The sequence below is a fragment of the Rhea americana genome, unplaced genomic scaffold (genome assembly GCF_003343005.1).
Source record: "Rhea americana isolate MKP2758 unplaced genomic scaffold, rheAme1 scaffold_123, whole genome shotgun sequence".
NCBI classification, from domain to species: domain Eukaryota; kingdom Metazoa; phylum Chordata; class Aves; order Rheiformes; family Rheidae; genus Rhea; species Rhea americana.
In genome coordinates, this window is record NW_028185295.1 from 1,722,699 (window position 1) to 1,750,552 (window position 27,854).

General features: G+C 41.4%; 1 protein-coding gene across 4 annotated transcripts in view; it reads right to left on the reverse strand.

The window, feature by feature from the left end:
• Window positions 1-974: 974 nt before the first annotated feature.
• Window positions 975-27,854, reverse strand: part of STON1 (stonin 1) — a 27,809-nt gene continuing 929 nt past the window's right edge. The window contains exons 1-4 of one of the 4 annotated variants that reach the window (XR_014898315.1): window positions 14,886-16,848; window positions 11,957-12,140; window positions 10,504-10,712; window positions 9,259-10,343 (exon numbers count right to left, since the gene is read on the reverse strand). Coding sequence is in view for 2 of the 4 variants with exons in the window: in XM_085325789.1 (XP_085181915.1) it covers window positions 5,182-5,256; window positions 5,622-5,824; window positions 14,886-16,803 (2,196 nt within the window). In the remaining 2 variants the exon portion in view is untranslated. The other 3 variants (XM_085325789.1, XR_014898316.1, XM_085325788.1) reach the window with 3 other exon arrangements.

Here is a 27,854-nt window from a genome sequence, read left to right on the forward strand (position 1 = left end):
CCTTTTCACATACCTCAATGATGTTGTTCACTGATACTTTTAAATATTGCAGTGGTTAAGTTCCCATTATGAACGAGGACTGTACTTCTACTAGACACATGCTTTCTATTTGCAGATGTTCACTGAATGATACAACACCAATGAAGTGAAAATGGATGTTAACTATATTTTTTCATGTTTCACAGAATAGCCCATTGGTTTTGTATAAAGACAAATGGCTGTTCTGAATGTACAAGTGCTTTCACTACAGGCAAAATCTTCTCAGAGGAAGATTTTGTGGATCGGTGTGTGTTACCTTTTATCTTTAAGCTGGTCTCAACTTAGGAGGTAGAGAGAAAGACACTTGTGAAATAATTAGGTCTTATTTTTACTTGCTTGAATTATTTAAACTTTGGAAAATTCTAGATATTTATTTTTATTTCTATGGAAATTCATCTCTGGATTTGTCCTCGCTTACACAATTGACATTAAACTAGGGGTTAATTTAACATGCATATTTTACACRTTAAATTCATTTCTTGAAGAGTCGTTCCACATATCTCTGTCTTATTCACATATTTTCCCACCGAGGTTTCACTGCTTCACTAGTAACAGCTCATTCCAAGAACAGACTATGACATTTGTGAAAGTCTTAAATGGTTGTCATTAATTTATATTCAAATATCCCAGTGAGTTTGGAGCAAGTGTTGGATARGCAAAAACATCAAATTCTTTGGCTTATTGTGTTATGCAAATAAGGCAGGCAAAAAGCTGAAATGGTCATTAACAGAATATAATGCACCGTTCAACCTTCTGTAACCAACAGTATTTAAGATTAGGAGTGATGTCCCTAGTGCCGCTCACATACAGAGCAAAATTTCTTTTACTAATAAATTGTAACACTTTATGGTACAAGATCAACTATCTAATTATAGTAAATGCAAAATGAGCTTGATAAATTTTTAGTAGGGGGACAAGAAACTGCTAGTCTGAAATACAGCTTTATTTTTTTAATCAATAAGCAATCTACAAAATGTTATTACAAGATTATCAGAATGATCTGTTTATGCTTATACTGACAACAAACAAATAAATTGATATTTTTCCATTAAAAATAACAGCAATGCTTCTGAATTACTAAAGTAACAGGAAAGAACTACTAACTCCAACAGTTAGTTATCATATTTAGTCAATACAAAGAGAATTAAGTATAGAATAGAGGCATGGTTGCCAGTACTGCAACTAAGAAATCTGGCAAGTAAAATATGTGTAACTAAAAGCAGCATCTGAAAAATACCCTTTTTCAAATGTTAAGCACCTTTGGACAATTAATATGGACTCCGGAAAAAAGCAAGCAGCACAAGGACGACAGCAGCTCGGTGCTATGTTCAAAGGAGTGCAGCATCACCCTCATTTCTAGGGGGCTGCTGGACGGTGGCAGCCAGAGAACTGGTGACAGCTTAGACTCCCAGTAACAATCCCTTCCCTCTCTTCTGTTTTCTTTTCTGGCAGAAACGAACAAGCATTGCACATTGCTTATTTGCTAGTGTCAAGAATCCTCTCCAGTACTTTTTTTCTTTTCATTATCACTATTCTCCCTCTTTTTTTTTTCTTCTCCTCCTTCATTCTTAGAGACTTTGATGCAGATCCCATTTTGTCAGTTAAAAGACTTCCATTGACTTCAATGAGTGTTTGAATCCAAAATTACATTGAGTACCATTTATGCATAGTAATACTATTGGTATGAGAAAGATTAATGCAAAGATAAAGCTTGTCTGAGCAAATACAACACTTTTAGAAAATAAGTCAYGCTACAAAAATAGCTGTTTTCATTGATTTCTGTTTAAAATATAAAATACCCTAAACCCTGCTGCTGCTTTGTGAAAGAAACAGAGCTAATACCTAAATATGGCTCTGTAGTAAATGTTAGCCGTGTTAGCGTTTTCAGTGACCCATGTAGCTGGCAGAATTTCAGTGGCGCAGGCACGAGCTAGAGCAAGCAGAGATCAGGCATGTACTGAGCCAGGCTCCTCACACCATGCCAAGGCACCTCAGGGGCCATTTACAGCTCCAGTCCTGGGATTCTGCTAGCTACACCCTGAGCAGCACAACAGATTATAAGAACTGTTTCTCACCTCCGTTCTTCTCCTAAAATAYAGTTAAACTACATACAACCCAGATTTCCAAAGAATCAAAAACAACACATTTATTCACTACCACCTGCTATAGCTTTGGAGAAAATGCTAGCAAATAAACTGAAACAATGGGAATATTTGTTCAATAGACTACRTTCAAGAAAATCAGAGAATGTAAAAGAAAATTAGAAAGGGGAAGCCAGGGTATTTCTATTTTAGTGTGCTGCAACAAAATGAAAAGGTTAGAATTTGATTTAAAAAAGTCAGACAATCCAATTTTTTCTTTAACTGTAGCATATTTAAAAAATACTCTGATAGCAAGGCATACAAACATCAGTCTRAGACTGAACAGGGCAATTAATTCTGCCTTTGGCTGTGCTAATTGTCAGATTTAAACTGAAAATTATGCATGATACAAAGTAAGTTCCTTTCAGTGTAGCAATATTTCTGTGGAATGAATTTCTGTGGAATCTTGATCCAGTTCCTATTAACATTAACGGAGAGTCTTGCAGGCCTCAGATGTAAAGCCAAGATTCTGCTAAGTAGATATTGCTGCAACTTGACCTTTTTAGGTTAATGAGTTCAGTAAGGCTGAATTATCGCTTGCACCATACCAGATACAATACAGACTCACCAGCGGGACAGCAGAATTACAGTGTGGCTGTTCATCATTTTGGCTGTTCAAAGCAATAGATCATATTTTATGGGATCAACTAGAAGAAACTTCAGCACTAGACTGGTTTCTTAAATACCTTGTGAGACAGCAGAAAGTGTGTGTGTGTTGGGGGGGGGTGACAAATGCAGCCATTGCTTTTGCAGGAGCTGTAACAACACCAGGCACCGAACGCCCAGGAAATGCATGCAAAGGAGGAGGATCCTCAGATGGAAAAGTCACTGAAGAGACTGACCACCCTTCTACTTAAAATAAAAAAGGAAAGATGGGGCCAGCTGAGTACGACATGCTTTGGACACTGCTAAMAGATTTACTGAATTAACTGTGTTAATGTCAGTCAAAACAAGTCAGCAGATCCGGCAGCCTCAGACAAAGGTTAATGCAGGAAACTGAAWTGTATAAGCATTTTGCTTCCTCTACCTTACCGAGCACAAAGAGGTTAATAGATACTGTAGCTCTAGTATAGCTATGGAGTTAAGTGAATTGCAGAGCTCTGCCATGGTACTAAGTAAACGCATTTTGCCCTAGTGTACACTATGTCACCTAGTTCAGCTGAGAACTACATAAACCAAAATTAAATATGAATAAAAGAAACTGAACATGACTTGAAGGTGCTAATTGTTTCTCAAGTCAAAACACGTTTGGAAGATGCAACATCTGAGACACATTTGGATCACTACTACACTAAAGAATTGCTTAGATTTATGATAATATAATCTGCTAATAAAATGGGATATATAGAGAAGCCAAAACACCACAATAGTCTGTTTGGGGCTTTGGTAATGCAATACACATAAAGAAACTAACCCTCAGGATTTAGTATAGAATCTATTACCCATTTCATTCTCAGCTTCTAAATGGCAGAAAAAAGTTTATGATGAACTATGTTCATATTATGGCCTTCTGTTTCCTCAGATTGAATTTTCTCAAGGCATATCCCACATATTTCTACTTTTGATGAATAAAATTTATCTGTATTTTTACTCAGTGTTCATATAAACAGTTACAGMTGTGACAAAATATAAAGTGAGACTTAGTACATTACTATATTTTTATTCTCCTATAATTTCAGTTTGAAGTAAGGATAATATTAGGAAAACTGCAGCAAAATAGTATCAGGAGTATTTTTAAGTTCATCAGATTTCTTTTATTTTCCTCAGACCTGGAGTCACCCCCTGTAAAAAATGACAAAGGGGGTAATGGCTTTGGAAAAATGTTAAAACCCTTCCCTAAATTCCAATATGCATTCAAAATCAGTAAACATATTAATAGGGGTTAGTAGTTCAAGTTGCCTGCTCAAGTGTCACAGCTTCGATTCGCTGGAGACAGTCCAGTCCACTGTTCTTACCCCACAGAAAGATCCCATTAGAGCTGGTAGCATGGGAACAATCTCACTTTCCACGTGTGGAAAGACATGTCCTCTATCCTGAAGGTACTCGAGAGGACAGGGCAACATGGCCCGCGGYCTCCCAACCCACATCTGGGACTTGAGGCCTAAAGGGGGGCCAGAGCAACTGGTAGTCACTTTTTTTTTCTTTTTTTCAGTTCTGCTGGTGTAAATTAGCAAAGCTTCATTGAATTTAAGAGACCTGCACTGATTTACACGCAGTGAGGATCTGTTCCTTGTTTCACTTGCTGCAGTAGTGAAAAAGATTTGTCTAATGCTGGTACAGAAACTTCAATCACATCTGCCATGTGGTTTTTTTGCCCATGAGATTACATCGAGCAAACCTACAAAATGCTGGGGAGGAAACATTCGCAGCTACAGGAAAATGAAGACTCTTATTGCTGAGCAACTTTTCCCATTCCTCCAATGAAATCACCCAGTTTCTACTCATTAGTTGGGGCACTTGAAGAAAAGTAGTATTACAACTTGTTCTGTTGACGTATTTTGAGGTGAGCAGAAACATGSGGGACAGATTTTCAAACTTCGCTAGAAAGTATAATTGGTCCTGCTGGGCCTTGCACAGATGCTGGTCTGTATGTAGGCATCCTGGCAGTTTTTATTGCTGACTATTTTATGTCCAAGTGACATATTGTATGTCCAAGTGCCGTGTACTCTTTGAGTGGTGCCACTAGTTTTCAATAYGGAGTATGAGATCACTCCTAAGTCATAGATACGCAATAGAAAAAATATATCACGATCAGTCACTTCAGTGCTCACAGCCTGCAAACCTTCACAAGGCAGCATCACTCACACCAGTTCTCCCACAGTAGGAGGTTTACTTGAGTATCAGCTGATCAAATGAGTACTGATCTGCAGAATCAAACCCCAAAGCACTAAAAATAACTTGTATGTATCCTAAACTAGATCACTGCACCTTTTCTAGCAATAGAATTTCCAGCGGAATTTGATTCCTACTAATATTATATGATGGTGCCTGCTGTCCTTTTTTACTGCATTAGGCAGTTGCCAGCCTTATCTGGATCTTCTCCATCAAGCCTAATCCACTTCTTTTCAATTTCAACCTGCAGTCAGAAAACAAAAAACACGTAGAATTTAGTAAATAATTGGACACTAAAGCAACTGYGAATAAGAAGTTTGACACAGAATCAAAAGACTCTCAGACCCACCAGACTTCAGAACTGCTACTCCCAGAAATAGCACACTGAGGAAAAACAATGCTGCGCTTGCAGTTTTGTTTTTCAGCATTGTCTTTGATCAGACAAGGAATTATTTTTTAATGATTCTTTTGCTCAAGGTCATTCTCACAAGAGCATGCAAGATATGGTTAGAATACAAATCACATTGGCTTTGCAAATCATGCACAGGGTGAGGAGGAACTGGACAGGAGGACAGGAGGAGGCAACGGTGCACACAATAGTGAAGATACCTGGCAATTGTAAAAAGCTTTTTGAATCACATGTTTCTGGGGCTGCACATCGCTTTCTATGCCCAGAGACTTGACTTCCGTTCCTGAGGCACTGGCATCGTGAATCACAAACTGCACAGTAGCAAATGGATACCAGTCAAAAGGTATTTCCTGGTCTGATCCAAGCTCTAGTTTGTAAGACAGACTGTGTGGATGATCTGAACCTTTGAAAAGAGAGAGAGAAAAAAAAGAAGATATTATTCAGATAATTATTTTTAATTTGCTTAGAGTGCATGGTTAACCTGCTAACAAGAAACTATTGCTCTATTTTTTATTAATGCAAGGCTGTTACATAATGCAAGATTATTCTATCTGTAATCTTTTGCTACTTTGGCATAAGATGGCCCCTTACTCCTTTTTTCTCTGCTTCATCACACTTCTTACAGTTGTCAGTGTTTCACAAATTAGTTTGCAGAAGGTTTACCAGATCCTTCTAGCTTCTCATTAAGCAAAGAGTACTACCAACCTAGGAGATGGAAACTAAATTCAGATTTTTAGGGAACAATCTGTTTTCACACTTCTTACTCTTATGGAAGGGAAGAAAAACTTGAAGATCTCAGCTTAGCCAAGACAGAGATGCTGCCCTGTGTCCAACAACTGCCCTTCTGGAGCTCTCTGCTGTAGGAATTGTACCAGGGTGTTTATTTCAAGTACAACAGCTATCTTGTGTAACATCATTTATCACAGTATGCCTTCAGTGGGAAGATAAAGGTGCAGCTCAGACCGTTGCTCAAACAAGATATATCCCAGCTGCTGAGATAAGGGCTATTCAGTCTCCCTTTCTAGCGTTGCTTTCGCTATGGGTAAAGAACATATCCTCTCTCTTCTATACGAAAGCATTGCTGAAGGAACTATCCTGTTATAAGCCAGAATCATGAATGACTGCCCATGCACTACAGTGTATTCCAGATTTCTTTAATCCAGTCTTACATCTTATTGATCACTTGCTTTAGAGTTTCCTATACGTGGAAAAGGTATGGGAAACTGTTTCTCYTTCTATTGGCACATAAAAACACCAGGGCGAAAACCTTACTTTCCACAGAAATTGCAGTCAGTAATGCATGAAGCCAATATACCAAAATGAAAAGAAGCCTTTATATCACAGCCACCTCTGCAAATTCTTCAGGGCAAAAGAATAATAATTCTGCCTTTCTCCTCCTCTCCAGTGCTTTAAGCATCAGTATAGAAAACTATCATTTGGCCACAGGCAGAAAATGTTAGCAGAGAAAGGCTTGCCCGTATATTGTCAAAGGAAAGCCTGGCAGCCTATTCGGTTTTCATCCGTTATACTAAATGGATGGAATTTCAAAGTTTAGGCAAAAACATCCCATTCTTTATTTTTCCACTTTCTCCAGTGGCAGGAATCAATCACATCTCAGAATGAGGGAAACGCGCATGATGGAATTAACCCACGCTGAGCGGGTAGGGTTTCCACAACAGGTTCTCTAACCTACAGCAGTTCTTCCTGGAAAAACGGCTCTGTCTACATTGGCCCTGGGAGCCCTGGGCTGAGGGCAGGTAGGGCCTGAGGTGCTCTCTGGTCCACGCTCCCTGCACACCTACACGCCTGTAACGCAGGAGCTGAAGCCTGGCTTCCAGCAACCATCACAACATTGCAGCCATTTGATGACAGCCCCATCCACGACAGCCCCATCCATGACAGATACCTCTTGGCCTGTCTAGAGAGCACCGAGCACAGGAGGTTCCTGAAGGAGAACTCAACTTGGCAGCCGAAGCGGTTCCCCCACCTCGCTTATGCTGCAGGCCAAAGCTGTGCAGAGGAGTTGTCTACAACCCACCTTGAAGCCTGCTTGAGCCCAGACCTCCTGTGCACGTGCTGGTGTCCAGACAGTTTGGAAAGGAGGGGAGGCAGAATCAAGGGTAGGTTGGAGACACGGTCAAGACCTGGTCAGCTTGGCACATATGAGGATTTTTGCAAACTTCTCACCACAACCTTAATTCTGCTTCTGCTGAAGCCCAAATGGGAGTATATTTTTTTAAAAAAATCTTTGAGTTTTCATGAAGAAAATATTTCAGGTTTTAGTAGATAACTTACGCTTGATCAATTTTTGATGGATACAGTTCTGCTAAGCACACTTGTCTCTAAGTTCACCAGAAAACCTAAGTCAATAAATAGTCCTCTAGATTTCATATTAGGTCTGGCATAAAGTTAATGAATCCTCAAAAATCAAGTGTTGAGGAGCTTGAAATTCATACATTTGTGTTAATTACACTCATAATACTCTGTTTACATTTCTTTTTCACAAGCATTATTAACTTCTTAATTAATAATACCCTCCCTCTTCTTTAATATGATGCTCAACAACAAAGTTTAAAATTTTTTGTTTGGAAGAAAACATGAAGGAAGGAGATAAGGGAACTTGATTTTTGCAAGTGTTTGTCAGTTCATTCCCAAGCCATGCACACAGAAATACAGCAGTGTTGTTACGGCCACACATTCAGAACAAGAGGCTCCGCAGYGGGCAAGTGCATTTCCTTGCCTGTTTGGCCTTTGTAAATAGGTGATTTAAAAGCATCCCTTACAGGCTTTCTTCCTTTAGTATACCGTCTTCGATCCTTATTTTAAATGTTTCTTCTTTGTATCACTATTTTTAATATTACCATTAATATATTCTGGATTTCAGAAAATTATGCTACAGGCACCAATTAGAGTCTTGCACCATAGAGCAGTGTCAGACATTGACCACAAAGCCTTATCTTGCACCTCTCCCAGACTTCTTTAAAGAAACGTGAATCACAACAGAGCCAGCAAACACTGCACTCCATAGGATCAGCTGCTTCCTTCTGCCAAGGCACAACTCTAATATAGACTGGTTATAGAAATACTGTTGGAAGGAATTACAGAAATAAAACTTGTATTCATAAATTTAAGGGCCAGATCCATAAAACGGACTGGTAGGGATTACTGCCACTAATGCCCAAGTCTGGGAATAAAACTTCGCTAAATTTATCAGACACAATAACTCCTTTAAAGGCAAATGAGGAGAGGCAGAAGCCCTGCAATAGCCCTTAGAATAGCTAATACCAAGTGAGGGGAAACCTAGCCAAACAACAGGAAATGCTGGAGAGATCAGGCGGAAAAATCTCACCCTCCTTGCACACTTTGCAACCCACCTGCAGCACCAATCAAGGCACAACTCCTCACAACCCCTACATATATTTAAAAACACACACACACACACACACAAACCACCACCCTCCTAAAAAACAAATCATACCCACAGACCAAATGCAACAGTAATGCTGCCTCTACTTAGCGGCCTGCTGCTTATTTCTCTTGCACATAGGTTGGGCTCAGTCACCCATGCAGCCATAAGGCAAGGCTGGGTGCTGAGTAGGATGCTTTTCACTCCTTGCACTTACTGTGATTTGCGCTGAACTCAGTGCTTCCAATACGTGCTAGACATTAGCCACTCCTGCATACAMTACAGGATCAGGTCCTTCAAGGCACTGAGGCAAAAAGATACCCACTTTGTAAGCCCATAAAGGTCTTAGGCAAAGGAGTGGGATGCCAGAGGCACACCGCATGGGGCTAAAGTCTCAGGACAATAAGACAACACACACACATAGGTAAAACTGTAACATTAAAGACTTTATTACAAAAGGTAATAAAGTGCCACGTGGCACACGCCTTGTCCACAGTCTGCTGCTGGTCATCGCTTGCTGTGGCTGAGCACGTTTCTCCTGCAGTGATGCCCTCTTAGTCCAGAGGAAATTCATGGTCCTCTTTCAGACTGCCTGGACTTGGTGGAACAGTGCTGTCGGGGTGAGCCTCTCCATCCTGTACCTGCTATCATCCCAGCAAGAGCAGCAGTGATAGCAACACCAGTGGTGAAGTAGACAGCTAAGAACAAGCACTCCTTTTCCCAGCTAGTGAACTGCAGTGGTCAYTCTGCCTCCAGCACCACAACCCACCTGAGCCATGCTCATCATGGCTGTAAGRACCTGCACCGTTCTCCAGCAGTGGTGCTGGGATACAGCTAGGCATTGAGCAGGCCATACATGTGCCTGCATACTCCTGAGTAGGGTARCAGTTTGGTAACACACTCTGTTGACCTGTTTTATGTGCTGTTTTCTGGGAAAGGATGCACAGACTGTGCAACTGCATCAACCACATGTAAGGATCCAGGGCAAATAGCAGCAGGCATAACACTAAGGTGGCATSTCATGCTCTGGCCAGGATAATGACTCTTTCTGCCTTTGAGTGTAAGGTTTGACTGAGGATCTGAGGAGAAAGGTGTTATCCAAGAGTAGCAGTATCTTGTTTGGAGTCCATTTGGCAGAAGGAAAGGAATGTACGTCTAGGGGCTTGTGGTGATGAAATTTAGCATCTTCTTGTTATTGGAGAAAGGCCTCCGAGGAATTAACAACAGAAACTGTCTGGAAAACTATTTTGTGTTCTGAGAAAGGGAATCCAGAAACAAACACTTTTTGGAATTTCCCTGGACAAACGTCTGATGGCAGATGTCCATCTGAGCCCAAACAAAGCATATGGGCCATTCTTCTTGTCCTGCTGCTTGACACACTTGYTAGACATGGCACAGTTGTGATTCAGTACTACAAAGCACTTGAAAATCATCAGGAAAGTAAAGCATTCTTGATTTAGCCTGGATGTTGGGACTCAGTAAGTTCTAGGATCTTCTCTTTCCCCTAGGTTGTAACCTGCAAAGGCAGAGAGACAATAGTTTTGAAAGCTGGGTAAGGCTACTGCCCGGGGTCCTCTGGAGAAGCCTCCACTGGACCCTTTCCCCTACTAACAAAACACAGGACCCCAGCCTGTGCCCCTCCTGTAGCAACACCAAGCCCAGAATGAGGTACTTACCGCTTAACTTACGGAGTGGTCTCTCTGCCCAATGCTGGGCCGTGGTCAGAGCGTGGAACAAACAACCTGTTCCTGCCAGCCGACAGGCAATGAAGCAATCGACCAACACTTTGGAAGGCAGTGTGCACTGCCTGAGTTTTCACCTAATATTGGCCAGTCCTTGTCATCTCTGCTCTGTGAACCTATTGTTTCCTTGGCCTTATGTTATTCTGTAGTTGGAAGAAAAAAGAAAAAAGAAAAAAAAAAGAGAGAGAGAGAAAGAGAGGCTGCATGTACCAGGTCTTTTTGGAAAAGAAAAGGTAATGCTGAACAAGTTAGATGTTGGCCAGGAACACAGAAATACAGAGGTGTGGGAAGACAAAAGGGCTGGAGCAGGCATGGTGTTAAGTCTGTACAGCTGCCCAGTGGAAGCTAAGACGACATATTATTCAGGGGTGAGCCTAGCTGTCCGATATTTGGCCAATAAGGCATAGAAGAGACATGAGCATGTGTCCTGATGGAACTGAACGACTCTTGAAATGAGTGATTGGGATAATTTAGGAAGATAACTCCACTTTTACTAGCTAATTCAGGAGACAAAGATCCTAGGTCTTAAGTGCCTAGGCAATTGGATAAGACTTTCATGAGTTGGGGATCCAACACTTCCTTATTTTATATTTGTGAATCTGGCTCTTATTTCCTAAAAATGTTCCAAATTCTTGTTCTCTTCCTCTAAAGAAAAATAAAACTATGAGATTCAAATTGTCATTTAGCATTCATATAGCACTTTGCAAATAATAAGAATTGAATWTTGCTACCCTTACTCATATTGTTTAGCACTCATTCACCCATAGAAGCAATAGTCAAGCAAGTCACCTTAACCTTAACCTTAACCTGAGAAAGGCCTGTGGAGCCAAACAGTTTAGGACAAAAGATGTGCTGTAGGGCTATTTTAGTTAGGAAGTAATTTTATTTTTGCTAGACCAGTTCCAGTGCTAAAAGTCTTATTTTGAGGAACATCAGTAATTATTAAGAACACATTTGTAACAGGATTGTTAGAAGTTAACAACTCACTGTAGTCATGTCTAAATGGGTGCATTTACCCATATTAATGGGAGAAAGGCATAGGAAATAGGGGAGCAGGAAGACATCATTGCCAAAGAGCTGTCTGCAATGGCATTGACACTAGAAAGAGGTGGCTGGGGCAGCGATGGAGCCCAAGTACAGATGTCATGGCTAGGAGTTTCCACTAGTTCAGAAAGCAAAAAACAGCGTAAACTAAGGTTGCTATGAGCCACCTCACAGCTACTAATCACTACGACTGTCTCAGACATCCGAGCCCTTGCTTAGACAATAAAACGCAGTAGTGGGCCCCCAGCAGCCACAAGCTCCCTGGGCTCCATTTCTCTGTATTGCTTAATCACTGCTTCTTCACTACAGCTCCTTCCTGGGAAAGGAGAGGAGAAGTAATCACCGGAATTGTTGCGATACACAACTGTCCTGGGATGGTTCTGTCACAGCGGGAAATGCCACAGGGCGCAAACGAACGCAGCAAGAGAGTTAAGACGCAGCGACTAGAAGTCTAGTGTCTCCTCGGCTCCCAGGGCTGCGCAGGTTCATGCAGTCTCTCCAGTGCAAAGACCGGCCTCGGTACTGTGCTGAAATCAGAACATCTCCTTAAATGATGCCCTAGCTGATTTCACAAATGTAGACTCGATTTGCTGAAGCTTCATTAGATCCACAACTCAAAGCTTTCGAAGTATTTTTTAAAAATGAGTGCTAACTTTCAGGCCCCACACCCTCCATTTACATACCTAAATAAGCATAGGCAGCGTCTAAAAATCTGGGTATTTCACAGCTGCCACAGACTTTGCTCGGACAGCACCCTTCCAGGGACGCACTTTAGTAGGAACTAGTGGATACTAACATATTTTGATGGCTATAAATGGAGCTGCAATATATCTGCAGTCAACTTGTTTTTTTCTTTTTTTTTTCTTAGTCTTGGACAAAGGCTTTTTGAAAGCAAAAACACTGGCATATTTTTCTCCCTGCAATAAACCTATTATGAAAGTTTACATATTTCTATTAGTCTGACTGTCTCCAGATTTTTGGCATGCCTCAGGACAATTCTATTTTTAAAATCTTTACTGCATACAGAATACTAGATAGAAAGCTTTAACATTTGACCAGGCAGTATTACTACTGAAATATTTTCTAACATGCACAAATATTTAAGGATACAGATGATTTTGCAGATCTTAGCCAGAGGAACTATTCAATTGTCAAAAGCTTAAGCTACTGTGAGAAAATATTTTAAAGCTGTAGAATGCCACAGAAAAAGTTCTTACTTTCAAATACCATAAATCTGAGTTTAATTGTGCACAACTGCAGGGAATTAAAGACTTTGGAAGAATCATAATCTTCTGTAAAATTGCCTGACTAAAGCTAGTGACTGATCTTGCAGAAGTATATCTACATTAAATAGTAAAGAATATTAAAAGCTACCCAAGCAGTTAGTCCCGTAAGCTTTGGGAAAACACAGAGGCCATAGTAACACAGTGAGAATCCTAGCAGACAGAAGTGACATCCATATTAACAGATTTTAAAGCCCTGAAGAATTTTACGTCCATTAATTCTCCCACTCCTCTCCATCAACTCCTCATCCTGCTCTATTTTTGGGTGTGCCAGACCCCCCTTGCTGCCCCTGTTATCCCCTCCCTCCTTCTGCACTTTCCACCCAGCTCTGTATTTCACTCCTAAGCAAGATCCAACCTACAAATAGAAGGCCTGCAAAGAGAATTTCCATGCAACATCACCCAGAAAAAAGACTAGTTCTAGACTGCCAGTAGCAACTCAATAACTCATGCTCTCACAATGGCCACATTAGCACAGTTACATAGGAAGCTTTGCTTTTGGTATTCAAGAGCCTTTACAATCTAGTTCACATGCAAGCTCATGACAGCATTCCCCATTTCCTTTGCTTCTGCCTCAGTATTTTGGCTATCTAATATTTAACTGACAGAATTAGAAGTATTCAAGTACTGAATACAAAAAAAAAAGGATATCATAATGATTAAATACAATTTATAAGTAATTAAAATGAGAAAAAATATTTTCAGAAGTTCCTTTTTTTTTTTTTTTTTTTTAATATAGTTTTGAAAGTGAACTCTTAGCTGATCACACATCCCCCTGTCTGAACCACTGAGTGGATATGTCAAGCTTCTACCAATATATATAAAACCTGCACCAAAGAAGATTAAATCTTTTCTGGACATTTTAAAGAGGTAGTTAGGCCAGACAGTTAGTACTCTACAAGTCTAACTCAATCCATTTGTTAATTCTTCACCTTACTCTAGTTTCAAAAGTGCAGTTTTTGCAGATATTTTAAGTAAAATAGTTTAATAGATGCCCTCATCTTACACAGATTCCCAAAGCCTCAAATACATATAAAGCCTATCCAACAAAAGGATCAAGTGCTTTCATTCTGTAACACTTAAAACAGAATAAAAATATTTCTCAAGATTTTCTATGCCTTTAGAAAAAAAACTATGTAGTTCTATTAATCTGATAACATGATTAAAATGGGAATTTTAAAACTATATAAATATATTTTCCTTCTCCCAAAACAGTACTTTCCTGCATTAATTAGACTAAATTAACTATTTTACTTAGTCACGTATGTGGGAGTAGTAGTTTTCCACTATAAGCTTAACTGGCTTTACTGCTGCAAGTATTTTTAGTTTGGTATCACCAMCCCAGAGAAGCAGGAATACAACCAGAGATATCTTTTGTCAGTATGGTTATTTTCATGATCATATAATCTCCATGTATGAACCCATAAATGAAGTAGTAGACAGCAGTCTTTGAAAAAGCACAGTCAATTTCCTACAGTAAGTTTGACCACAGCATCTTCTAGTTATACATCATACCTACCATTTCTTAAAAGGTGCTAGAAAGCTAAGTTACAATACCAGCTTTACTACTAACTATGTGACACTGGGCAGGCAAATCATTTCACCTGCCAGTGTTTGCTTCCTATCCCATCATGGTCCAGCTGCTTTATGTAAAGTGTAAGCTTGTCCCTCTTGTTTACTACAAACTTACATTTTACTCAGAATTATGAGATCCATTTTAATGGTAAAGCCTTGGGAAACTGCACCATTATAATGAATGATAATAATACATCTGCCTGGACCAAACAAATTAGGAAAATGCCCTTTAGGAAAAGAAAATAAGGCCATATTCTCCTTTCTCATTTCTTGAAAGTTAGCTCCTACTGATACCACTGCACAGATACAAATCAGAACTACTCAAGCTGTTGGAGCTACACAGCATAAAAACATTGTGTGAACCCTGAGAAGATGTGCAYCCAAGCCCATTATTTTATAGTACAACATATTTACTTGAGTTTTTATCTGGAAGCCTGTCTATCTTCCACACAACAGCCCTATAGGCACTTTCATATTTTGCCGTTCCAACTGAGACTTGTATTACAGGATCAGATTCAATTTCATGTAAAGAACCAAGGCATGTTCTTCTATTCATTTTTGCTTTTAGAGACTTCTGTCTTTGGAGGTTCATGGTCCAAAGTGCTTTGATCCACTGTGCAGGAACCGGAAAGTGTATCATAACATTTTCACAGTATTTCATAGAAGGTGAACGTGTTGCTATCAGAGCAGTTGAAGACATGTTTATAAATGCCTGAAGTTCTATGTATGCTCCCTGAACCACAACAGCAGCCTTCACAGAAAACGGAAGGTCTTGTCCATTATACTCTGTCTTGAAACGCATTAGCTCCAGCCTACAGGCATCAGGAGGTGTAAACTTAATAATTCGTGATTGCTTGAATTCCTGTGTTTTAACACAGTTATGGAAATGGTAATCTAGAATATCAATCCACTTTTTCTCCTTCTCAAAGTAACGTTCATCCCTCTTCTGCAGCTGTAGATCATTTAAAGTTAAAAAGCAGTCAGTATTTCCATTCACAAAACATAAGCAATAAATGTGTGTGATGACAGCACTTTCCACAAGTTTTCCTTCTGCTTTAGTGATTTTACCCCAAAAGTTGTCCACTATTTCCAGAATCATTTCTTGTTCTTCATAATTTCTCTTTTGTTTAGAAACGGTAGGAAGTTTCATAAGCTCTTCCTCAACTGTTACAAGGAAATCAGTAAAGTCATTATAATCTGTGGTTCCCAGCTTTAACATCTGCTCAGCCTCTGGTTCATGGATCACTTCTACTTTGGGATGGTACTTCCTTTTCTCTGTGTAAGACACATACTCAATCTTCACAGTATGGATTTTTCCTGAAACATTATAGCTCTCCAGTTTGGGTTCTGAAAGCTTACAGTGTGGTTGCAGCTGCAACTCCTTGAAAGGCTTCTCCAGGCCTTTTTCATAATACATTTGTAGTATACCTCCAGCTAGGACTTTAAGGTAAATAGGACCCCATTGCCGAGATGACATCATATTCTTCTTCTCAGGAATTCTCAGCATGAACGGCCATCCATCTGCTTTCCGACTCCTGAACAGACCGTGAGCGACAGCAGATGAGAGGTTGTGCCATGCATGCGTGCTGGCAGCGGGCAGGCTTCCCACACTGTCAGAGCTATCGGTTTGCAAGTGTTCGAGCCTTTCACAGATGTAGCTGAAGGAACCCTGATTAAGGCTCTTCTGATCATGGCAAGTTTCTTTTTCTTTAGAATGACAAACATTTCTGTCCTTCCTCTGTGCGTTAGCATTAGGTGGCGATGTGCTGAGCGAACATCCTTCTTTCCAAAAGGGACTGGAAAAAGCACAGTCACTCTGGAAGTAAGGGAAGCGCTCTGACAGCTCTTCCAACTCACCACATCTTTCTTGCAGATTAGGATTTCCTTCATCTGTTGATTTGGAGACTAAAATCTTAACTGGATTATCATCAGTCAAGGTGTTCATGGGAGGGCTGCTCAGTTTCTGTGAAGTTAAGGAAGAACAAACCCCAGGTGATGGAAGAAAGTTACCTTTTGATGGCCACTCAGGTATAGGATAAAGAATATGGATCCCAGGCTTGGGGATACATGGGCTTCCTGGGTAGTCTCTGGTAGGTGTAGTAAGTGGAGAGTTACTGGGGGGTCCAGGACTTAGGTAGAAGTCAGCTACCGGAGAGGAGAGTGGAGTGCTGCCTGTAGAAGATGACCTACTTGAGGATTCAGGTACATTAGAGAGATTGAGTTTAAGGCCATTTGCTCTGCAACTGCTCTGATTTTCAGCTGATTTCTGAGGAGACTGGAAGAGTGGCTCATCGTCGAAGGTAACCCAATTTGCTGGATTTGTGGAACACATCTTGTAGGAAAAAACTTGAATCACTTGCACATGTATCACCCGCAAACCATCTATTAAGAAAGAATAGACATGGTCAGAAAAAAAATCTTTTGGAAGACAAAACAAAGAAACCTGACTTTTATAATATTCAAACCACATGAGGCTTACAATTTGCATGCGATTTACAAATCTGACCTACTTTGTGTTTTACCTGTATAATCCGAGACAACCATGTGGGAAGCTGCCCCCAAACCCCCACTGCTCTCCCARGCTGGGAACCTAAGCTTCATGCTTCGTTTAGAGCACCTGCTGTATGCAGGTGCTGTGTCAGAGACTACAGAAAGCCCTACAGGTGTGCAGGACTGCTTGCATGGTGTTTTCTACTATACAGCCCATCAGTAGCTTGTAATATGGGCACAGATTTTTCATACTAGGCTTCACCTGCAGGTGAGGTCCCACCACCTCCCCTAAACAAGGTTTTACTGAAAATGATGCAGACATTTCCAAAAACAAATTCAAGGTGGGAAAAGTGTACAATGTTTTCTGTTGAAAAGCTGCAGCAGCTCAGTGCTAGTGGCACAGGTATACATACTACATCAGTCAAGGCAAACCTCTCCCACCAAGATACTACATGCAATTAACAGCCCCCTCCTGAGGCCTCTGAAAGGCAGAAGTCCTCATCACGTGATGGGCACAGGTGACAGGACAGTCACAAGAGGATCTCCAGGGAAAAGGTGGCAGGGGTATACTGCTGCCATCAAAGCTGGCCTGGGACTGTAACCTGCTCTGTGYTGCTGTCCGAGATGCCTCTTGCCCGGAGCAGGATGCACAGATTGGTCCCAGGCTCTTTCCAGAGCTGGGCAGGCATTGCTTCACTTCAGCTCCTCCAACTCTGAYTTATCCCCTTAGAAACTGGAGGCAGGTCAGAGTAGGAAAGTTAGAGAGGGAAAAAAAAAGAATTAAGACTCATAAATAAGAAAGTGCCTTAAGAACAAGCAGTATATCCCTGTTGAAGGGTAGCTTGCAAGCGCCCACCAYATACAAGAAGCTGGTGAAACGCAAGTCAAGGACAACTAACAACATATGCATCTGCTAAGCACCGAATTGGCTGGCAGCCTGGAAAAAGTACAGTTCTTTGAAACCAATTAATAAATTACACTTCATCAAACAAAATACTTTTGGTAAAGGGCGTTCTTGGATGTCCTCTCAGCAGGACTGTAAGCGGTAAACAATTACTCTTGCCCCTGTGGTTTTAAATCATGCACCGAAATCTAAATGCTCACTGTATCCTTTGCAGGATATCTTCTCCTCAAAGTTTTTCCTTCCCACTGCTCACAATTGATGAAGCAGCAMAAAATAAACTGCTAATGACTGCAGAGGAACCAAGCACAATGATGATGCACCACAGGGCTTACGTACACATCTTCATTTGGGAAAAAATAAAGCGTCRGGGTATATTCACAGTAGCCTGAAAGCACAGAAGGGAAGGCAGAGTTCATATATACAAAACCACCTGCACATAGACTACTGTGTTACTTAAGGCTAATAATGATGACTGAAAACCAGTCCTCTACTCCCCATGCACAAACAGCCATAGTTAGGCCATTTACTAACTGCATAGCAAAGGTACACGTACCACAGCACATAATCGCATAACCACAAAAGCCATTCTGTATCTAATAATATTTAGAGAACAGTTAGTTTCTGGAGATGACAAAGCTCAGCCAAGTGAAATCTTATGCTATGCTACAAGTAGTTATTTTTAAAATTTCAGCATTATTCCTTGGCCAGTTTATAGCCTTTAGGAAAGCATCATGAGCTGTGACACAATGTGCTCCCTTCACTGCTGAACAAACAAGAGCCTGGAATGGAGATACTTTAGCCCTTCCTTATTTTTTGAACTCTTGACCTTTCTGTTCAGTAAAAATATTTGCACTATGCTAGTTATTTTATAGGAATTCTCTCTGCTTAAAAAGAGAGAGAAGATGAGTGAACAAGTTATAAACGACTGTTTCACAATCCAAACACAGGCAACTCTTAGCATCTCCTTCACCCACACAATCACTTCATCAAAATAAAGCAACGGAAAGAAAATCACAGCTATTTGGTCTCTGATTTTGTCATAACTTTTTCCTCTTATTCCACACCCTTGGTTTCCAGCACTGTTCAGCCAGCAGCACCTATTGATTATTTCTACAACCAGAAAGCTTCAGAGCTTTCAGCCTGTAAATCTTGCTCCATCTCAACATGCTTTTCTCTTTTGTTAATGATAGCTTACATGACTCTGACCTAAAGTATTGCTTCTTCGATAAGGGCCAGGACAAAAGAATTCGGGAACMCTCCAGCAAGGTAGGCGGCCGGAGGAAGCAGACTCAAATGCTGTCATTAGGGACTCGGGCACTTACAGCAGATGAGCAACTGCGAGCAAGGCGGCAAGAAAACCCAAGCTGAGCAAGAACAGTGAAAGAATTCCCATCTAAACGGGCTCTTGGGATGAACGCGTGGCTAAAGGGCGTAAAGTGAAAATGGAAATGACAGCGAATTCAACAGTCCGGCAAAGCGAAGCTCCTCTAACTACCTGCAACAGCACCAAACTGGCAAATTACAGGAAGCAAAGAGGTATGAATGAAAACGAAAATACAAAGTGAGAAAGGAAGTAAACGTAACACTGTTACATAAAGAATGCGTTTTGCATCACATTCCCCTTTCTCTCATGAGAACCGAAGTTTCTCTGTGTCCTCTATTATTTCCAGATGTTGGGTTTTTTTACCTCTACTTTTTCTAAACATGATGTTACGGATTATTTTGCAGATATTTTTCTGYTAAAAAATACACCTATAAAGATGCTTGAAGGTTACCTGTCAAACACTTAGCTTCAGTCAATAAACGTCTACAAAGAAAAACACTTTTGCAGGTGCATCTCACATCTGCAGTAACAATACCACTTCTGTATCTGTCCAAGGCTGTAGCTTTCATTTTTTATTACTTTTCCAGAATGTTTTTCAAAAAAATGAGACTGATAAAAAAAAAAAATACATACCCAAGAATGAAGTGTTAAAATATACAGCAGTTCTATTTTAATTGCTTACTGAGCACCAGAACTGACCACCTGGAAAGGAGAAAAATCCAAATATATCTTTTAAAACTATTTATAGAATGTAATACAAATAAAAGGAAACACATCCTCTTGTATGTTACAGGTAACACTCATGCCATTCACCTAGTATTTAATAGAAAACATTTACAATCTTATGCTACATTATGTAGTTTTTCTCTGATGCTTTTACATCTGTAGAACAAATTAGTATCTTACTTCAAGATCTTTTTTGCCTAGCAAGGGCTTCAACATTCCTTCTTAAGAATTAAGATATTYTTTCTTTAAATGGCTGTAAAATAGAACTTTAAAATAGATCTGGTWTGACTCTTAAGAAGCTACCATGGGACCCATATAAATGTAACCCAAAAGTTTTAGGTAACAGGAAAGCRATACAAGATGCCATGGATCTCTATTACAACATATGTTATGCAGCCCGTAACATTTAAATTATAAGCATGTGTGGCATCTCAATCAGAAATGTGACAGGAAATACCATTTTYAGAATATTAACATTACAAAGACGCTGGCTGAAATAACAGTTGACCTGAAATTGGGTCCAATACCAGTGGACCCAAAAGCTGAAACTCGGCTCAATTGGTCCTGCTCTGCCTGGAAGCAATCTTCTTGTCCATCAGGTTAACTCAGCCCTCTGCACTGCATGGGCTGTAGCTGTGCCTTAGTTGCTTCACTTTAATCCCGTGAGAACGTAATGAAGATCATTCCCATCCCGCCACTGAGAGACCTCAGAGGCCATAGCTATTACCAGCTGTGTTGTTGCTTCTAAAATCCCCGATGAAATCTGCGGGTGAAATATTGCTCAACATTGGTGCCTTGTTAGGGGATAGCTTTTATCTGTTCCCACGCGGAAACCAGGAATAGCAAGTTCCTGCCTCCTCCTCCAAGGTGCAATTCAAGGTACTGGCTCCAGAGGCCCCGCGGGCTGGTGGCCATCTGGCCGAGGTGCCACCTGCTGCCCCACCACACGAGGGGCAACTTTTATTTATTTATTCAAGATTGAAGAGGAACAGGGTTAATGGAAATAGGAAAAGGATATGCTTTTCACCTGCAAAGCATGAAGCAAGAGCACKGTAACGTTTAGTAGACCATGCTCTTACTCCAAAACACAGAGGAAGGCATAATTGTTTGAACACACTGATTACCATCTCTCTAGCTCCTGAGACCATTGTGGCGTCAACACTATTAAAGCTCTATAATCTCAAGTAAGTTCTCAATGCAACACCTAAGCACAGAGCTCATGAGTGCAACCTCCATGCTGATGTTTTAGAGTGTCAACATAACTAATGCTTTCCAATTCAAAAAAAAAGCCAACTAAGCAACACGCATATATCTTACAATACCCACCCTCCACATGACGCACCCCACACGCGGACCACCACTGGCAGTCATGTTGCTGGCCTCTCGCAGCTACGGCTCTCAGGTTCAGACTATCACCTCTGCGGCACTCATTTTTAAAGCCAAATCCGGTTTTATCTGTTTTCAGCCATTTCCTCATGGCTTTGCACCTGYGAGCTAACACTTGCACATGCCCAGAGGTCCCAGAAAAGGGCTGCCCACCCAGAGCCACCCCTGCGCCCCTCAGGGGATACCACTCTCAGAGAGGTCTCATTGCTGCCCTGCGAGCTCCTCCAAACCACTGTTCCCCAGGATCCCACTACATAAGTAGTTTTTTCTACTTAACCTCCTGCCCGGGGGAACTAAAGTCAGTGGTTTAGGTTGTTTTGCTCACCCTGTGGCAGACCATGAGGACCTGAAGCTTAAAGCACCCCAGAAATGCAGCATCCACAAAGACTACGGACCCCACAAACTACTATGCATCAGCACACGGTACTGTCAAGGTCTCCGATGGACAATGTTGTCCACTGTACAAATGCGAAACAGAAATTCAGGCGCCAAACTCTGCACGTGGTGGTAACGATGCCACGTAAGCTACTACAGTTTGTTGTGCGAACATGAAGACAGCTCTTAAAGCGTTTTGCCATCAAGCATAATGATTTCAGAGGAAAGYACAAATTCTCCACAGTTTAAGTAATGAAGGACATATGGTACGTAAAATACCCTCATGTTTCCAAACGGTTGTAATATCCAGGTAAAATATGGCAGATTTACCTCCACATTTTATAGCCATGTTCTTTGCACCATCGTTTTGTTTATCAGTTAACTATGCAATGAACATAAAGCACACCTTCCCTGTAAAATACTGCTTGATTTATGCTGATTTCCCTCAATTTTTGTTTTGAGACTACATATGGCTGCACTTTTACTTAACTGCTCCATTTCTGTTAGACAAAGAAAAAAAAGTTCTCCAATCTATACTCCTGAACTAAACACAACCAAAGGGCACAACTGACTGCAGAGACATATACATAGATTGAGTCTCCCACTGCATTACTCATTTCATTGCTTTTAGAAAATAAGTTACTTGTGTAACACTCAAAAATCCACACCAACTTCAAAGTGTAATGCGAACTTATATTTACATTGCTCATTCTCTGGGGTATGAGCACATCTGGGAAAAGCTCTGAACTTGTAGCTAGTCTGTTTAATTTGGAATTCCTTCCTCCTGACCCCAAAAGCTATAGGAATTAAAGGCTTTCAGCTTTTGACAGTGCTCGTGTCACCAGAGTAAAGGCAGGGGTAACTCAAGCAAACACCTTTCATCGTAACTCCTTCTTGTCCCAAGTCCAAGGAGAGTTTGCCAATAAAGCAATACTTGCACACACAAGTCTGAAAAAATCACCAACATCAAGGGTACCAACATGACACTGCTTCCTTGTATCCTACACAGCTTAAAGTTGGAATGGGAACAAAGCAAATCTCCCTGCCAGACCTTGCCTATGCCAGAGGGGGGAAAAACAAAGAAAATACACACCTATGATGCAAATACTGCAGCAAACGTAAAAGCACAACAGATTATCATGTCACCAAAATCTGTCAAGTCCATTAATTGGCCCAAATTCTTTACTATTGGCACTCCCACACTTTGTCGGTCAACAGAGCGCTCCTCACTCTCTAAATTTTTAAAGGTCACCATATGCYCTTAGCATCACCTTTGCAAGTGAAAATATTTAGCAGCAGCATGCTATCAGCAGACTACCTAMCAATATCAATATGAAAATCTCTAGCTTCTGACTGCTGGCAGGGCACAGAGCAAAGGAAATAGCAGCCAGCACCACTCAGCACCATCATCTTTATGTTAATAAGAGAGTTTCTCTAATGGGTTCCTACACCAAAAACTTGTCTGGGGAAGGGTAATCTTTATGATGATATATGTCGTTCCTTCACAGTCCACCCCACAGCAGGATTTTTAGGTTCTGGAAAGTTGATTGGCATCACAGTATGTGAATGCAGTTCAAGTAGACACAAAGTTTACTTTCCCTGCTGGGGAAAAGGACAAGGCAGAAGCTTAAAAAAAAAAAAAAAAAAGGAAACGTTGGTTTAACACCGTTTGGGGTGTGGGGGACTTACTACCACAAGGGCAAACAGCAATAGCTACAGCAGCAGCAGTTTGTGCTTGTCGGCTTCTCGGAACCGCATCCAATGCCTTCAAGGTTGCACACASATACGAAATTCATACAGGAAGGAAAAACTACAGGAAGCTCTCAAAAGTAAAAGAAGAGCAGCAGTGCTGCCAGATTCACATTTCTAATAACCATCCTAGTCTGTTTGGCTGTTGTTAAAGTGGGTCTTTCTCAAAGAAACAGCTCTTCTAGCTCACAGTAGGGTGAGGTAAGGTAGTGATAACCCTTTAGTTTATACATTAAATTCAGCATTTGTATTAGAAACAATTTCCATCTCTGCCATGGAATAATCACCCCAAACCTCAGCTGGAACATGCKGCAAATAAACTCCTCTTAATTTCCMGATCCACTCTATTAGACCCTCCGTCATACTTAAATGTGAGGTAATTTCCAAAGCTGCCTCAGAAAGACAATAAAACAGTATGCATGACTGGTCCTGTGTGTTACATGATCAACTTAGCTCTCTCCATCTATCATAAATCCTGATTCCCACACACCCCCCYGCACTGTTCCCACAGCCACACAGTCATGGGGTGAGTCAGACTTGCTTACTTGCTGACTAAAAGTGTGGGTGTAGGGTATATTAGTTTTAACTTTAAGCTGACACTCTAGAAAAACAAGACTAYTCCTTTCAGTGTTTTATAGTTGTGAGTAAAAATCAGGCTGGGAGATTCTACAGCCAAAATTCAACCACAAATCTGTGGGCAGGACTGTAGAGGGATGCGCCAAGGGCGTGCTCCACAGGAAGGAGCAGAGCACGGCAGTGCCTTCACCTAGGGGCTGAACTACCATTCCTCGTAAGTCTTATTATCAAGAACACAACTTGCGAGAAAGGATAAAATAAACATACAGAAAGCTAATTTAAGTACCACTGAGGAAGATACCAGCACGGTGACTTGATGCAGCTTCCAGAAGTTACTCGGAGGTCTCTCTTCATCAGTGCACATAGCAAGTGTGAGCTGCCAAAAGCAATAGTAGGTCTCTTATCCTAAGGCTAGCTTGTTTATCTGAAAGGGAATACGAAGGTACTTGCACCAATTCCTGTACTACTTGGTGTGACTTTTCCAGTATGCAGGATTGTGACAAAACACACATAAATCAACAAATGCAACAGTCAGCACAGAGAGATCAATCAGAAGCGAACCTCCAGCTACAAAACATTCAAGAATAACAGATTTGCAATGAACACTTCCTAACATTAAAAGACAATCCTTTCCCAATTCCCAAATTTAACTATTTTGTTTGGAGAGGATGCAATCACATCTTGCATTGTACCACCAAATCTGGATAATGTTGGTAAATAAAAAAATATCCAGAAATAAATAGGTACACTTATGACTGACTTTGTTATTAAGAAAACAAAACAAAACAACAACAACAAAAAAAAAACTCTACCTGTGGTATGTCACCAGATCTAACTACAAGAATGGTAAATACTAGTACTTGACACCAGTCGTGGCATCTTTCTCAGGCCCTTCAGTTGCAAGTGCTCTGAACTGGCTGAGGAAACCCTATAATCCTATGATCAGGAAAACGCTGAACACCTCAAATGTCACCCTTTGCATAGCCCAGAAAGCAACTGACTGTAGCAGGCCTAAGTACTACGTTCTGCAGCACCTTTAGTAATTGAAAGGACGGGATGGGGTGTACCTATGCACACATGCCCTACGTGCTGGCAAACAGGTGATGGTCAGGAAAGACCTCTCAGGGACTGACTCTCCTACCCAACGTAGCAGAAATGTTTATACTAACTTSAATGAGAACAGGGTTAAACCATAAGAACCACAAAACGGTTCTCCACATTACACCAAACATCTTTAAAAGAAAAACTCYCCTTTTCTAGAAGAAAAGATGATTAAATCAGTATGTTAACTGGGGCTATTAAAATGTTTCTATTCTTTCCCCTCCTGTTTATCACAGTGCTTTCTAAGACACACAGTTTTCTCTCTTCCAAGTATCTTGCAAGAGAAGACATGTAAATAATTTTTAATTCATACATATGTGTGGTTCTCATTTATACAACACATCTGTCCACTGGGCCTTTCTTTCTCGGACAAAAGAAAACCTYCAATTAAAAGCTAATTGGGGGAGAGGAGCGTACACAACGAGCCTGCAGTTACTGGGCTGTTTTGCTGTTGAGGAGGGCGCCGGCGTATTCGATGAAGGTGCTTGTGTTCCCGTTGTCATCGAGTTTACTTCATCAGTCCTACTTAAGGCTTTCTGAATCACACCACTCCTCAGCGTTACCATAGTTACTGCATAACTTAYGCTCTGCAGGCAGATTTCGAGAGCCAGCGGACAGTTACAGACGAGTTTCACGTAAACTGCCTGTTGACACTAGCCGTTTTCTTTTTCAGCAAAAGAGCCCAACAAACACGCTGTGGTGCTTCAGCCCGAAAGAGAGAGGAAAGGAGACCTATTTTTATTTACACTGCTGACATAGGTCACTAACTAATGGAATGTTATTGAACCTACTGAAGCAATTTTAAACTTTGTTTAGGAAACACRTTACTGTTAGGAATGTGCAAACATCCCGCAGAAGTACGCCGGTCACGGCAGCCCTGGAGAGGGCTCTGGCAAGCAGCTCGGCATCCGCAACCACCCTCGCGGCCCTCCCCGGGGCAGGGGGACAGACTCGCCTGACCTCAGCAAGCGGCAGAAACGCGCTCGCGGACGGCTCTGCCTCCCTGCCGGCAACAGGCGTGCTTTAGGGCTAAGCGGTCCTCCAGTTTGGGGGGGGGAGAAAAAAAGAAAAAAAGAAAAAGTCTTGAACTCTTTGGCACACAGATCGCGTATCGAAACGCTGAAACAGCCGTGGTGAGAAACAAATTTAAAACCGGTCCTCGGCTAGCGTTCGTGCTGTCCAAGCGAAGTGATGGCTGAAACGCTGCAAACAGATTACGTGACAGAACGGACACTGCCAAAGCTCTTCCCACAAATCTCAGCAGCGAACAATAACGAGCTGGGAGGCTATTTGAAATATTGTTCTTGGATTTAGCATATTTACTGAACAGTATAATACAGTCTCTTCTCTGGGGTTAGGGATAGTTTTTAAAATCGGTATTTAAAATTTCCTCATGCTTTAGTGGCAATAAACAAGACCTASTACCTTCCTACAGACTGACCCATTGCACAGGATCTGCAGAGTTCTTTCAAGACGAGAAATACTACACAATAGCTACTACTAACAGTTTTGAACATAACAACCTTCTTTTAAACTGCGGGAAAGTCCGTACTTTCTTAAAGCCTGATAAGACTACTAATATGAATGAGAAGGAATGGCACAAATAAATATTAATTTATTTAGCTGGATAGAGATATTTTTAATAGATACTGATGATAGTCATTTCAGAAAGTATAATTCATAACTCTTTGCTCTAAAAAGCCTAAACTGGACTCCTTTCTAATTTTAATATTCTGGCTTCCCAAAGTTAAAGACTTAAAGATCTTTAATTCATACAAATAAAACCTGTAAGAAAAGAAGAGGTGGAACAGAGCAACCTTGTTACACCAATGTGCAAAGTAAAACAAAGTCCATGATAGTCCTCTCTTTGTTTAATTAAGCGCGTTTAAGTGCATTTCAGTGCATTCATACACAGATGCTGCAATTTAAAAGGTTTACCTGGATTTGGGATTCGGAGACCTACATTTGGAGAGCCATATCCAAAAAAACAACAGGACCGTTAAGCCTACAAATCCCAACAGCTACAGAAAACAACATTCTTAATTTGCGTAGAAGGAGACAGCAAGAAAGAGAATAACCAAACCCGAGCAGCAACCAGGGGCAGAATGCCTGTCATAACTCGGAATTTCCCCGCGGTTTGATTCGCAGCGCATCAGTCACGCACAACCTCCGGCCGCAGCCTCTGCTGGGCAAACTACTTCGGTGCTCAACTACAACTGTTTATACACAGCGCGGTGCTGAGCACTGATCTCCATGCCCCTACTCCTGGGAGTAGCTAATCTAATGGGTTTCTCCCGTAACATTTCCTTGCTATAAGTGCGCTTTCAGAGCAATAAACAGGCAAATCCATGTTTTGTCTTCAGCTGCCTCTTCCCCCCCCCCCCGCCCTTTTTTTTCTTCTATCGCACGTGGGGAAGAGCTTCGGGCTCCAGATAGGGAAAACTGAGCCAGCAGGGAAAGGGRGCCCACGCGCGACCCCGCAGCTCATCTTTACCCCGCACGTCCCGCGCGTGCCCTGGTCAGCACCTAAGAAACGCGGTTATTCACCGCAAACACCACGCGCGCGGAAAAGCCGCAACGGAGAAGTTTTACTCTTCTCGCCTACGCCGCGGCGCGCGGAGAGGAGCCGCCGCGGCAGGTGCCAGCGCGGCGGGGCGCGCTCCGCTCCGCGCCGCCCCGCGCCGCCCCGCGCCTCTCCGCGCATTTCCGCACCGGGGGGTAGAGTGCCGGGAAGGCGTGCGCAGGGCTGGCT